Source organism: Jaculus jaculus, chromosome 6, assembly GCF_020740685.1.
Source record: "Jaculus jaculus isolate mJacJac1 chromosome 6, mJacJac1.mat.Y.cur, whole genome shotgun sequence".
Taxonomy (NCBI): Eukaryota; Metazoa; Chordata; class Mammalia; order Rodentia; family Dipodidae; genus Jaculus; species Jaculus jaculus.
The window spans coordinates 44436913-44452066 of NC_059107.1; the positions used below are offsets into that span (position 1 = coordinate 44436913).

The 15154-nt window shown below is 48.2% G+C and overlaps 1 protein-coding gene across 1 annotated transcript in view; it reads left to right on the forward strand.

Moving 5' to 3' along the window:
• The first annotated feature begins 4060 nt into the window (after window positions 1–4060).
• Reep1 (receptor accessory protein 1) overlaps window positions 4061–15154 on the forward strand; it is a 127945-nt gene continuing 116851 nt past the window's right edge. Inside the window, 1 exon segment of the mRNA XM_045152996.1 lies at window positions 4061–4168. Within this exon segment, the coding sequence (XP_045008931.1) occupies window positions 4137–4168 (32 nt within the window). The 5' untranslated portion in view covers window positions 4061–4136.

Sequence of the window (15154 nt, forward strand, 5' to 3'; positions counted from 1 at the left end):
GATGGAGCACAGTCTTGCCCGCCCTCCATCCCTCCAGATGGCAGACACTCTCAGTGAGCATGGGGGAGCACTGTGGGAGGGGGTCTCAGGAGGCCCTTCTTGCTGGTGTTACTCTGACTTTGGTGTGGTTTTGTTTTTAAAGTTTATTTATTCTTTTCTCTTCCTCTTTTCAAACAAGTGTGGACCACCATACTGTGCTTGCCTTTGGTGATTTATTATTTATTTACTCCTTTTTGTATTTGTGTTTGCTTGTGCATGCATGTATGCATGTTCATATGTGTATGAGTGCACATGTATGCAGCAGGTGCACTTACATGTGTTTCCATCAGGTCAATGTCTTCAACCACTTTCCACCTTACTTAAAATTTTTTTATTTACTTATTTATTGGCAAGCAGAGAAGAGTGAAAGAGAGATAGAGAGACAGCAAGGGAGAGAGAAAGAGAGTATGAGTGTACCAGGCCCTCTTGCCACTGCAAACAAACTCCAGATGCATTGCCACTTTGTGCATCTGGCTTATGTGGGCACTGGGGAATTGAATCAGGGTTGTCAGGCCCTACAGGCAAGGGTCTTTATCCACTGAATCATCTCTCCAGGCCCCACCTGAATTTTTGAGACAGATTCTCTCACAGAGCCTGGAACTCACCTATTTGGTTATACTAGCTAGCCAAAAAACACCAAGTATTCTCCATCTCTTACCTTCCCAGTGCTGGGATTACAGGAGCATACCACCAACCCTCCCTTCCTGGGATTACAGGTGCATGCCATCATTCCTGGCTTTCACATAGGTGCTGTGGCACTTTACTGACTAAGCCATCTCCCCAATATCTTGATTTTTTTTGGAGACAGCCTCTGACACTCATAGCCCAGACTGGCCTCCATCTCATAGCAATCCTGCCTCAGCTTCCTGAGCCACTTGTCTGGTTTATCATGAACCACTTGTCTGGCTTGGTGTTTTTGCTTTTGCTTTTTAAAACCTTTTTTGGGAGGGACTGGAGAGGTAGCTTAGCAGTTAAGACACTTGCCAGCAAAGCCAAGGACCCAGTTTCTATTCCTCAGTACACACATTAAGCTAGATGCACAAGGTGGTGCATGCATTTGGAGTTTGCAGTGACTAGAGGCCCTGATGTGCCCATTTTCTACCCCCCACCATCTCTTTCTCTCTTTCTCAAATAATAAATAAAATATTTAAGTTAAAACATTTTTATTTAAAAAAACTTTTTATTGAAAGCTTCCATAAATATGAACAATATGCCATGATCATAATTCCTGCCCACCATCCTCCCTGTTCCCCTCTGAATCCCCTCTCCACTGTATTCAATTTTCTTTCCTGCACATTTTACTGCTGTTGTATGGCAAATTTCCTCCACACTGAAGTGTAAACCACTATCACCAGCTTTATCAAAAGCAGCTGAGTCAACTCATGAGCGAAGGTATGGGGGAGGTATCATCAGCACCCCTCACCCAAGATTCAGGTGCCTCATACACCATGTGTATACAATAACACACAAGATCTCATGACCTTAGGGTGGCGGGAGACAGGTATAGAGACAGTAAAAGATCAAGGAACAGTGAGCTCCATCTAAGTGCCTTCTTTGGAGTCTATGCTCTGTAAGTAAGCCTTCACCCTGAGGCTGAGGCTGAGGCTGAGGGAGGAGCATCTAGAGGGGTGATTCCAATATAGTGAGCCCTACTGAAGTGCTGCTTTGGGGCATCATACTCGTGGGCAGAGCCAAGGAGCTTCAGGAAGTGGCCATGGGGAAGCTGTCATTGCGGTTGGGATGCTCTATAGGAAAGCCCTCATCCTGAGGCTGAGGGAAGAGCATCCAAGGAGTAATTGACACAGAAATCTTCATTGAAGTGGCTGCTCTGGGGACCCCACATTCCTATAAACAACCCCTCTCCATGCTGTGTGAGAGACCTCCAATAAACTCAGTGGTTTACTAAACTGGTATTGGTGTTAATTGTACTTTGGTCTGCCATCTGAGCCCTATTTCGGTAGTATGTGCCAGATCTGTATCCCAGAACTTGGAAGATAGAAGCAGGAGCCTGGGATACTGAAATCAGTCTCAAAAACTGACACTCAGGGCTGGAGAGATGGCTTAGCGGTTAAGTGCTTGCCTGTGAAGCCGAAAGATCCTGGTTCAAGGCTCCATTCCCCAGGACCCACGTTAGCCAGATGCACAAGGGGGCGACTCGTCTGGAGTTCGTTTGCAGTGGCTGGAGGTTGTGGCATGCCCATTCTCTCTCTCTCTCTGCTGCTCTCAAATAAATAAATAAATACGTTTTTAAAAAATTTTTAAAAAATCAGGTGCGGTGGCACACGCCTTTAATCCCAGCACTTGGGAGGCAGAGGTAGGAGGATTGCCATGAGTTCGAGGCCACCCTGAGACTCCATAGTGAATTTCAGGTCAGCCTGGGCTAGCATGAGACCTTACCTCGAAGAAAAAAAAAAAAAAAGACACACAAAGCTAGGCATGGTGGCTCAGGTTTATAATCCCAGCATTCATGATGAGGCTGAAGCAGGAGCATCACCTTTTGCTTGAGTCCAGCATGGGCTATATGGGGAGTTTCAGGCCAGCCTGAGCTAGTATTGTGCCCTGTCTTAAAAACAAAAAAACAGGTGTGGTGATGCAGGCCTTTAATCCCAACACTTGGGAGGCAGAGATAAGAGGATCGCTGTGAAGTCAAGGCCGGCCTGAGACGGCATAGTGAGTTCCAGGTCATCCTGGGCTAGAGCTAGATCCTACCTTGAAAAACCAAAACACACGTTTGCGCGTGCGCACACACACACACAAACACACACTAGAATGTGTAAAGTTCATGGACATATGTGACAGATACAGGCAGAAAACAGGCTTTGCTGACATTAAAGGAAGGGGCTACAGAAAAGGTGATAAGGGGTATCTCAAAGAACCCATACAATACTTGTAATATAGGGTTTTTAAATGCATTTTTGGGGGGCACATCGTACCAGGTTTGAGGGCACTAGAGTTCTGTAGTTCTGTCAAGGACTGAAGTCACCTTGCTTCTCTAGGTAGCCTTCTTGGGCAGAGTTTCTTCAGCCAAGGCTCCAAGCTGGATCTCGACCATGCTCCTCACATCTGCATGAGCATCAGCAAAGGACAGCAGGGTGCTGAGCCGCGGGAGCCATAGGCTACAGGAAGGAGGGAAAGCAATAGCAGAGGCAGGGGCTGAGGACAAAGGCTTTCCAGGGTAACAGAACTGTGTTAGGAAGCTCCAATATTAGCGTAAGGAAAGCGAGACACCCAACTGAGGTGCAAAATTTAAATGCACTAATCAAGACGAATACTATTTAGTGCAGGAACTTAAACATGCTATATTGGATGCACAATTTCCCTTTCGTGATCGACGCCATATGGTTCTGCATATGCTGCACGGCCGTGCTATGCAGCAGCGACTTCCAGCCCTTCACCGAGGCTCGAAATTCAATGAAACCCCAAAACACTAGAGTAGCGACAAGGAAGAAGAAACAGTCCAAAGACAAGTTCAAGGCGCCTGAGGTGAGGAGCGCTGGACGAGCATGTGGTCAACCGCGGCGGTGGTGAGCTAGCAGGTAGGGACGCCGCAGGATTGTCACCCGGGAGACACGTGCTCCGGCTCCTTTCTTACGCTGTAAAGCCATATGGGGCGGGCGAGGAGTGTGTATGGGTGTGTTGGGGCTTGCGGGGGGGGGCACGGATTGAAGAAGTCAGGTGGGAACGCAGGTTAGGTCCTGTTGAGGCCAACCCGTTATCTATCTAGACAGGTACGGCTGGGTCCCCAAGCTCCACGCGCGGGCCTCAGTTTCCCCACGGGTACACAGAGAGAGGTCGGCTGGGTCAGCGCAGGGTGCCCCCCGGCGCGCGGAGGAGGACCTGTCCGCCCCGAACCCGGGCGGGGCGGGGCGGGGCGGGTGGCGCCGGTGCCCGCTCGCCGCCCAATCGCCGCGGGCCCGCCGATCCCGGGAGGCGGGGGGGTGCAGGGCGGCCGCCGGGACGTGGCGCGGCTGCGCGGGCGGGCGCGGGGCGGGCGGGCGCGCTCAGTCTGGCGGCGGCGGCCGTGCGGGGACAGACGTGCCGCGAGCGCCGCACCGCCTGCAGCCGAGCTGCCCGCCGGGGCCGGGGCCGCGCCCGCCATGGTGTCGTGGATCATCTCCAGGCTGGTGGTGTAAGTGGCCTCCTTCCCCGCGTCCCTGCCGTCCCTCCCCGGGCCCCTCCCCGGGCCGCGCGCCCCCGCCGGCCCCGGGCGCTCCGGCTATTAATACCCGGCGGCTGCTAAATTTAGCAGGTACAGTAGCTGCTGGGGGACGGACACCCCGGCCGACCGCCCAGAGCTGCCGCATCTCTCGGGCCCCTGTCGCTTTGTCTTCCCCACCCCCACCCCGGTCGGGCCCCCAGTGTGTGCTGGGGGAGGGCGGTGACTCTGGTTTTGGATGGAGGAATGCTGGGGTGCCCCACCGCCGCGCCCCTCAGCCCCGCTTTTGTCAGATGAAGATGACAGCCCCAGGCCCGCGAGAGGAGCTGCCCGGAGGGGGGTCATCTGCCCCAAGAGTCTTGAAGGGATGGAGACGGGGTGCCCCCATGGGATTGAGACAGAATACTCCTTTCTGGGGTTCTGAATCGACCGAGGCAAGAGCAGGTGGGATGCAGACTAGTAATGAATCTTGGAGTAGATGCCTTCGTCCCCCTGCGCGGGGATTTCAGAGACCAGCATCTGTCTCTTGCAACACATGGGAAATTTACAAGTGACAGGCGGCCCCCAGGGCGGTGGCGGGGACCTGCGGGAGAGGAGAGCAGAGTCATCGGGGTGAGGCCTGGATGAAGTCCTTGGGGGGCCGGGTGCTGGGGACGGCTTTTGGTTTTCGAGGCCCTCTGGTGTCTCCTCCACTTGGCTCAGGATGAATTGCCACCTGCTCGGGCTGACATGGGTCTGGGGAGGCCGAGGCGGGGAGCACGTGTCTCTCTTTGTGTGAGTGAGAGGGGCGCCTTGGCGCAGTGTCACTCCCCACGTCTGGGCACAACTCCTTCCCTTCTTGACCGATTTTATTTTCAAAGCAATCCGGGGCGGCCTCCTGAAGTCCTTGTCATTGTCTTCCAGCCACCACCATTCCAGTCTTTCTCCCCCAAGCCAGGCCAATCAATGTCTCTGCCTCTAGGCCCTCAAGTGACTCCATGGAGGTCTCTCCACAGCTGTTGCCAATGGCCGAGGCTGTGCGCTGTACCTTGAGGAGGCACGCTAAATATTTAGGAGATTTCTTGCGGGCAAGGCTGGCATGAATAATGCAGGGAAGCTGTGGGCACGCCTTGCCACGCCTAATGCTTGACCAAAGCCTGTCTTGTCTTCAGGGTGGTATTTTCTTTCCTATGATGTTGAATCATAGGCTTTACCAGTGGCTTCTAGAGGCCGTCAGATGGGGCACAGGGGGTTACAGGCCTGGCCGGTGGGCTCTCCCATACAGGCCCTGCAGGGCTGCTGGGAGCGAAGGTGGCTGGCACAGTCACATGACCCTCTCTATGTTATTACACCCTCCACCTTCTAGGAGGCAGCTGAGCAGGGGTGTACAGGTGGTACATACACGTGGAGATGGCACATCAACTTGCTGTCACTTTCTACATCAACCACACCCTGCAGAACTGAGACTTCAGAGAACTTGAATGACTGAAAATTGCCCCTGAGGTCTGCCTAGCATCCTCTGGCCTAGGGGAGAGTTGGTGGGATTTGGGGCTCTGAGTCCCATTGCCAACTGTAGAAGGTCAAGGAGACTTCCTATACACTTGTCCTTAATTCACGCCATAAACACAACATTAGTAATTAATACCAATTTTAGTAAGCAATACCTGGTCACACAAATAATACTTGCTTGTTACAGGATGATTACAAAATACTGATAAACAAACTGAAAACCATCCATGTCATCACCACATGGAGAAAGCTCATGAGAATTTGGGAAGGTATATTTCTTTGTGTGTGCGTGCGTGTTGTGATGCACACTCGCGAAGGCCAGCGGAGATCATCAGTGTCCTCCTATATTGCTGTTTATTTTATTTGAGAGAGAGAAAGAGGCCGCTAGAGAGAGAGAGAGAGAGAGAAAATGGGTGTGCCAGGACCTTCAGCTGCTGTGAATGAACTCCAGACACATGCACCACCTTGTGCATCTGTCTTATGTGGGTCCTGGGGAATTGAACCTAGGTCCTTTGGCTTTGCAGGCAAGAGCCTTAACCACTAAACAATCTCTTCAGCCCCTGTATTGCTTTTATGCTTTCTTCCTTGAGACTGAGTCTCTTAATGAACCTGGAGCTGCCGTTTTTTTTCAGTCTGATTGACCGACCAACAAGCCCCAGAGATTCCACTGTCTCCCTACCCTTTCTGCCCTAGGGCTGCAAGCATGCATGGCCACACCTGGCTTTTTGGATGGGTGCAATGGGTGGAACTCAGGTCCTCATGCTTGCACAGCAAACACTGATCTGCTGAGCCATTTACCCAGCCCTTTAAGATTTCATATATATGTGTGTTTTTATATAAACATACATATATATACATATATGTTTTTATAGTTACAAGGTTATGAATTCAGCCCCATATTCTGACTACCTAAAGGAACATTTTATGAGTGTGTGTGCGTGGTGTGTTTAGAGCCAGAAAAGTCCCAGTGCTGTCTCTTACCAGAGGATCCCAGTTCCCAACCCAGATCACAACAGATATCAGTTCCCAAGCTGATTAAGCTCATGTTGCTGTTGCAGAGATTTCAATGACATGTTATATATGAATTCCCAGGCCCCAAGGAGAGTACTAAATCAATGGTGACTCCCTCCCTCGGTTCTGCGGGTAGACTGCAAGAAGATGCAGCAGTTCTGGAAGGGGTTCTCAGACTTCATCCAGTCCTGCAATTTTCCAACTGGCTTCCCATAGGGACATCCTCCCCAAGCGTGTGTGCGGGCCTGAGCCTCCCAGCTCTGATTCAGCATAAGCAGCTTCCTGTTGCTTCATATCTTGATGGTCTAGATTAAATACGATTTGAAAAATGGATGGGTTTATTAGCTGCTGAAAACCACTGGTCATCTGTACAACTGCAGAGGGAATGTGCCTTGTGCAAGGTCACAAGTGTGGGACATTGGTTCCAGTGCCTTTTCAAATTTGAGGACCCCTCACAGTTGATCTGAGTTTATGTCTTTCAAGCTCCCAAGTCCTCTGGTATGAGTGCATTCTGTGATTTTTGACCACAAGTCCTATTTCCTGTAAGCAATCTTTCCAAGGTTTTTGTAAGTCACATCAAAGAATATTTAAGGAAGACCTATCACTGGGTTCTGACCATGGAGAAGGGAGTGCCTTCCTGTCTTTGTGTATGTACCAGGCAGCCAATCAGAGGCATTGAGACAAGTTGATGGCATCCCAGGGACAGCCAACTGGTGCTTGGGGATGTCTCTGCTGCCATTGGCTGTGTTTTAAGGGCAGGGATTGTGACTGGTTTCCCTCTGCAGTTCCTTGCCCCCTCCAAGGATCTTTGATCTGAAGTACCTGGCCCTGAGTCCACCCAGCAAAGACTGATTTTATTAAAGGAGGTTGGAGGTCCTGTGATAAGGAAGGAAGCCAGCCAGTACCACTCTTCTGGGGCTAGAAATCCCTGAGCTTCAAGACATGGTTGTGCCCCCTGGCCAAAGCTCAAAGAGTAAGCATCAATTTGAGAAACTTCTTCCTGACCAGCCTTCTTCCTCCTAACTCCTTACAATATTATAATAGCCTGGGAGGAATTAAGGAGAGAGTCAATACAGTAGCAAGGTGGATTATGCCAGACAGAACCTGCTTGATATCTTCATGAGTATGAGGCTATTATGACTTGCCTGGTTGCCTCTTTTTAAATGTTTAGTTTTCTTTACAAATAACCCAAGCCTTGAACATGAATGACTTTCACACTGGGGAGAGCATGCTCATGCATACTCTGACGGAGGGGACACAGAGGGTGCTCTGTGACTTGGGAGAATTGTGCCATTTTGAAGCATTCCGAGGAGCAAGTGTTAACTCATTGTGACAGAATTTTGGCCAAGGTCCAGAATGTTGAATGAATGGATCCAGAGCTTCCCACCCATTGCGGGGTTAGCAGACCAAAACCTCACTTCACTATAGGAGAAAAAGAGAGTCTTCATTCACTGAAAATTTCTGAATAACTAATGGCTATACAGGAAAACAATGCTTTCCACACTGTGCCGTGTTTAGGCACTTTTTCTTTTCCTTTTTGCCATGTTGAGGATGGAACCCAGGACCTTATATATGTCAGACAAATACACCACCACTTTGCAGATCCCTAAAAAATTGTCAGTGTTAACAAAATACATGGCTGGTGATCAGGAATGAGTCTTAGTTTAATGGTGGGAGATAAGGCTGGATCTCGGGAGCAGGGTTTGGACCATGACGAATGTGTATTCATTCTGGGTCAGGGATGTAAGAAGAGGAAACTGGAAGGAATGTGGGTCGTCCTCAAGATGTTCCCTGCTGTTGCAAATCCAACAGAAAGAGACCATAAAACCTTAAACATAAGCTTGCCCTTCTCTGGAGCCTGCTGTTAAAAAGTGGAATTTAGGAAAATGACCCAGTTAACATGCCCATGTTGGTTGAGGGCTTATTTCCTGGCGCTGCTGCATGGTACATTGTAGAAACTGGATAAATGTTGCAACTGAATTGTGACGGGAAAGACGCTGGCTTGGGAGTGAGCATACTTAGATTCTAGTCCCCACACTGGCCTTTCCCACTGTTAAGGGTCCAAAGGTTATCAGAAATGTTAGGTCAGAGCTTGGGTCCTGGCAGCCCTAACAAGTTAGGCTGGGTCAGTAGGCCAATTAAAAAGACCTGTAAGTGATGGAGAAATGGCTTAGCGGTTAAGGCACCTAAGAACTTACGTTTGATTCCCCATTACCCACATACGCCAGATGCACAAGGTGGTGCATGCATCTGGAATTCGTTAGCAGCAGCAAGAGGCCCTGGTGCATCCATTCTCTCTATCAAATAAACAAATACAATTTTTATTTTATTTTATTTTTTGTTCATTTTTATTTATTTATTTGAGAGCGACAGACCGAGAGAGAAAGAAGCAGATAGACAGAGAGAGACGATGGGTGCGCCAGGGCCTCCAGCCACTGCAAACGAATTCCAGATGTGTGTACCCCCTTGTGTTTCTGGCTAATGGGGGTCCTGGGGAATCAAGCCTCAAACTGGGGTCCTTAGGCTTCACAGGCAAGTGTTTAACCACTAAGCCATCTCTCTAGCCCAATAAATAAAATTTTGTTTGTTTGTTTGTTTGTTTTTCGAGGTAGGGTCTCACTCTGGTCCAGGATGACCTGAAATTAACTCTGTAGCCTCAGGGTGGCTTTGAACTCTCAGTGATCCTCCTACCTCTGCCAAGTGCTGGGATTAAAGGCATGCGCCACCACGCCCGACCAATAAATAAATTTTTTAAAAGACCTGTAATAGGGGCTGGAGAGATGGCTCAGTGGTGTAAGTGAGCTTCCTGTGCAAGCATGAGGGCCTGAGGCCTGAAATCACCAGAATTAGAGTCTCCAGATTCATGTAAAAAACAGTTGGCCTGCTCACATGAGCTTGTAACCCCAGACCTGCAAAGGGGAGCAGAGACCAGAGAATCAGCAAGCTCTGCTATCAGAGACTCTGGCTCAAAATAAGAACAAGCAGAAGAGTGATGTAGTGAGGTACCCAATGTTCTGCTCCAGCTGCCATGGTCAGGTGCCCCTCCCACTGCAGGCAAGCACATGGGGATTGCAAGAGCACATGCATGTGCATACACTACCATCACACCACACACACACACACACAACACACACGCACACACACGCAAATAAAATAAATTTTAAAAAGACAACTAATAATGAAAGCAAAGAAAGATTTACCCAATGTGTCATGTTGTAAAGAAGAACAAAGAAGCCCAGTGACCTCCAGGTCTATCTTAAGGTTCAGGTTTAAGAAGACGTCAGTAGGTGCGCATAGCTAAGCAATCCTGATCAAAGTGGGGTCCTGCCCGTCACCATCAGTGACCCATCATTGTTTAGTCTCTCCTGTGAGGTGGCCTGACAAGTTTGGTGTTTTTTTTTAATTTTAAAGTATTTTATTTTTGTTTATTTATTTGAGAGAGAGAATGAGAATGGGTGTGCCAGGGTCTCCAACCATTGCAAGTGAACTCCAGATGCATGCGCCACTTAGCGCATCTGGCTTATGTGGATCCTGGGAAATTGAACCTGGGCTCTTTGGCTTTGTAGGCATGTGCCTTAACCGCTAAGCCAGCTCTCCAGCCCAAATTAAGAACTATAAAATCTCTTCCCAGAATAGTTCTTGCTGGTACCAGTCTTTATCCTTTCTTCTTTCCCCAGCATGAGACTCCTGGGGAAATTATGATGTCTTGGGGGTCCATTGTTTTAGGAGTCTAATAGCTAAAGGAAGGGGCACCAATGTCTCTCCTTAGAGAACATTTTCTTTCCTGCCAGTAAAGTTACACTAAGGACAACTCAGCCACCCATCCCAGGGGTCTCAGGTCCCAGTCTGAGACCAGGCATTGACCAGCACCATCTGAGAGGAGGAGGTCCAAATAGCTTGAAGAATCTCTGCTCTTCAAGGCCACTTCGTTTCCCACCTGCCCCCAGTGCACCACATTTATTTATAAGCAGGAGGGATATTTGCAATGAAGTGAAAAATAACAGCTTAGCTGTAACTACAGCTCAGCTGCCTTGTGTCTTTGTTTGCTCCTCTGGCCTGCATGCTGGGAAGTAGCGCTCATGACCCTCTTCCCCCCCACTGTGTTTCATGTGAGGTTAGCTGGCAAGTGAGGCTCTCACCTGCATACTGCTTATTATTACTAAGCCAGACCCTCCTTCAGTCTGAAAAGGGCCATCCTCCCTGGTGGGTGTATTATTTGGTGGCAGAAGAGCCCTGGGAGGCGAAAGGAAGAAGGAGACAGGCTCTTTTTACTATCTAGTGAGGCTACTGTTTGTATGTGGTGTGTGTGTGTGTGTGTGTGTCTGTCTGTCTGTCTATCTGTCTGTCTAGGGGAGCTCAAGAGGCTAGGGACAGGGGACAACTTGGTAGTGCAGGAGCCTTAACACCTGGCATCTTAGAAGTTTCACTGCCAAGGATAGGCCTCACACATACCCAGTTGGTTACCAAGCTTTGCATTTGGGTCTGAAGATGTTTTCTTCATACTTCTGGACCTTGAGAAGGCCTTGAGGGACTGGAGATGGGAACATAAACAGTTATATTTGTTTTCAATTGTCAGTCTTCACACAAAAGTACATTATTATTGCCTGGGTTTTTCTTTTTTAAAATATTTATTTGAGAGAAGATGAGTGAATGAGCATGCCAGGGTCTTTTCCTACTGCAAGTAAACTCGAGATGCATGTGCCACTTTGTACATCTCGCCTTATGTGGGTACTGGGGAATCGAATCCAGTTCAGAAGCAAGCAGCTTTAACCACTGACCATCTCCCCAGCCCCCTTTGGGTGTTTCAAGTCACACATAAAGGACGGACCTACTTCCTCCAGCAAGGCTCTACCCCCTAAACGCTCCAAAGCCACCAGCTGGGAACTAAATGTTCAAATGCATGAGCCTCTCTATGACCATATGCTCAATCTCATCTGCAAACACAGGAGCCTATGGGGGTTTTTTATGTTCAAACCACAACCCCCCTGCCCACCGCCATAACAGTCATGCCACTATTGCACCAGTGGGCCCATCTTGCCTGTGGGCACACAGGGTCCACTCTGGGTAAAACTGTTGATGACTTTTCTGCCCCAGCAGCCTGCACAAACCTGTATTACCTGCATTTTAATAGGATCCACATATGGCTTGGGAAGTGTTGAGTCAAGGGACAAGACATACAATTTCTCCTATGAGATGAAAAGAAATGGACTTGCCCAGGGCTTCCACCATTGCTTAGAGAACTGATATTCAATCTCAAGTCATCACTCACACAAGACTGGTTCTGAGAGGTGCCAACCCTCACTCTTGATGAGTTTCAAAGGGCATCATTAGACTCCACCAACCTAGTGCCTAGCCAAGTACATTTCACAGATGGGCTGCATCATTGTGAGTAGTAACATTTTGCTGTATCACCACGGAGGTTTAGATTGTAAGGCAACACCTGACATACAGAGTATCAGGCTGAGTGGGTCACACTACTCAGAGGAGAATGGATCCCACCCTCCTGGAGAAAGAACTGTAGACATGGCCTGTTGAAACTGGAGTCTCACAATGGGTTTGCAAGAACATGCAAGGATGGTTCTCATCTGAAGCTCAGAACCACTAATCCACGTGAGTCTCTCTTTTCTCTTTTAGATAGAAAGACACACACACAGAGAATTGGCACGCCAGGGTCTCAGTCACTGAATATCAAACTCCAGATGCTTGTGCCACCAAGTGGGCATGTGTGACCTTGCATTTGCTTCATCTTTGTGCAGCTAGTTAATGTGGAATCGGGAGAGTCAAACATAGGACCTTAGGCTTTGCAGGCAAGCGCCTTAACCACTAAGCCATCTCTCCAGCCCCACATGAGTCTCTCGTGAGGAGGTGGGACCAGGGATCACTCCTGGCCGGGCCCCATGTGTTATGCAATGCCCTTTGGAAGTCGTCTTAGCTCATCCTTCAGAACACTCCAAACATGGCATGATTCCCACTTCCATGCTACCATTTTGCTCCAGCCCAAAATTATTGTTTGCTCAAAACATTTCACATTCTTTCTAAAGGGATGTGTATAGCTCTATGGGAGAATGTTTGCACAAGACCCTGATTTTGAACTGCAGCATCATAAAAACAAAAGCTCTCAAGAAAATCCTCCAACTGTTCTATCCACTTCTTTTCCTGTTCTTCCAATGATTTATTTAAAGTGTTGTATGGCAGGTGATTCCCACCTGTAATCCTAGGACTTGGGAGGCTGAGACAAGCCATTGCTGTGAATTTGAGGCCAGCCTGGACTACACAGTGAGTTCCAGGTCAGTCTAAGCTGCTTTGAGACCCTGTATCATAGAAATAAAATGGGCTGAGGAGATGACTCAGCAGTTAAAGGTGCTTGCTTTCTTTGCAAAGCCTGCTAGCCTGGGTTCCATTCAGCAGCTACCCATGTAAATGTGGAGGAACATTCGTTTGCAGTGATAAGAGACCCTGGCATGCCCATACTACATACACACACACACACACACACACACACACACACACACACACACACACACACATTATGTGGTTTGGATAGCTTAGTGTGTCTCCAGATGTTCATAGGGTAGAAGAATTGTGCAGAATGTGGGGATGTTGCAAGGTAGGACCTTTAAGAAGTGGAGATCTGGGGAGATTCTTAGGTCAGTTGGGTTATGTCTTAGAAGGATCATGGGACCCTAGGCTCCTGTGGCTTCCTGTTTGGCAGTGTGAGCTCTTCTGCATGTGCGCACGCCATTTTCATCTACCATGAGATGATACAGCAAATGGGCGAGCGGGAAGGATAACACTCAAACCTGTGGCATGATGTTTCATTTTTGGCCTCGAAATCTGTGAGTGACATAACTCTTTTTATAAAGCTAGTCTACCTCAGGTAATTTATTATAATAACTAGAAATGTAAGATCAGTCACCTCTCCTGCCTTTTATTTATATATTTTTGTTTGTTTGTTTTCAAGGTAGGGTCTCCCTCTAGCCCAGGCTGACCTGAAATTCAGTATGTAGTCTCAGGTTGATCTCAAACTCACCTCTCCTGCCTTTTGAAAACTGTTTATAGGCAGTCATGGTGGGACATGCACTTAATCCCAGCACTCATGATGCTGAATAGAAGGATTGCTGTGAATTCAAGGCCAGCGTGGGGCTACAGAATGAATTCCAGGTCAGCCTGGGCTAGAATGAGACCATACCTCGAAAAACAAAAAACACCAAGAAAAAAAAATTGTCTCTACTAACATTTGATCCCATGAAGAATATAATCCAAACTTCTTAGTCTCAAAAGCTCTCATAGGTATGGGTGTTGGTACTTGCTGTGTTGACATAGTTCTAAGTACATACAAGGTGTTTAAAAACCATTTATTGCATGAATGACAATTTGCCATTCTCCTTGGGGCTTGAAGATCATTTTTCACTCTCTCTCTCTTGTTTTTTTTTTTTTCGAAGGAGGGTTTCACTCTAGTCCAGGCTGACCTGGAATTCACTATGTAGTCTCAGGGTGGCCTCAAACTCATGGTGATCCTCCTACCTCTGCCTCCTGAGTGCTAGAATTAAAGGTGTGTGCCACCATGCCCAGCTTATTTATTTTTTTATTTTGTTGTTGTTGTTTTGTTTTGTTTTCAAGGTAGGGTCTCATTCTAGTTAGGCTGATGTGGAACTCACTCTGTATCCCCAAACTGGCTTTGAACTCATGAAGATCTTCCTACTTCCACTTCCCTGGTGCTAGGTCTAAATGTGTGTGCTATCGCGCCTATAGAAGGTCATTTTTCAAACTCCAATTTTGTAGACATTTGACTTGTGATGGTGGCAAGTAACTTAATCACTCTAAGCCTGAGTTTTCTCGTCTGTAAAATCAAAAATTTAATTTCTAGTCCTGGAAACATGAAAAACTAAATAGGGCTGGAGAGATGGCTTAGTGATTAAGGTGCTTGCCTGAAAAGCCTAAGGACCCCGGTTCGACTCCCTAGAACCCATATAAGCCAGATACACATGGTGGCACATGTGTCTGGAGTTTGTTTGCAGTGGCTGGAGGTCCTGGTGCACTCATTTGCTCTGTTCCCCTATCTCATAAGTAAGTATGTGAGTTGCTTCTCTGGCTATATTGGAAGTTATAGGGAGGAGCCCTTTCAGCAGAGGAGGTGGTGTACACGCCGTATGAAGGCACTACCCTGCCTGTCTACCAGAAGAGCACTTAGGAGTGAAGAGGGGACACAGGAAAAGATGTGCTAAGGAGAACCAGTGTGGTGCCAACACGAGAGTGAGCGTGGCCATCCTTAGCCATTGTGTTAGTCTTCTGTTGCTGCTCTAAGAGCCACATGGTGGAGTGGCCTACAACAAAGCAAACATTGTTATAGTTCTGGAAGCCAAGTCTGAAGGAAACCTAATGAGATTAACATCAGGCATTGGCAGGGCTGATTGTTCTTGAGGGAGACTTCATTCCTCGCTTCTTCCAACTTCTGATGTC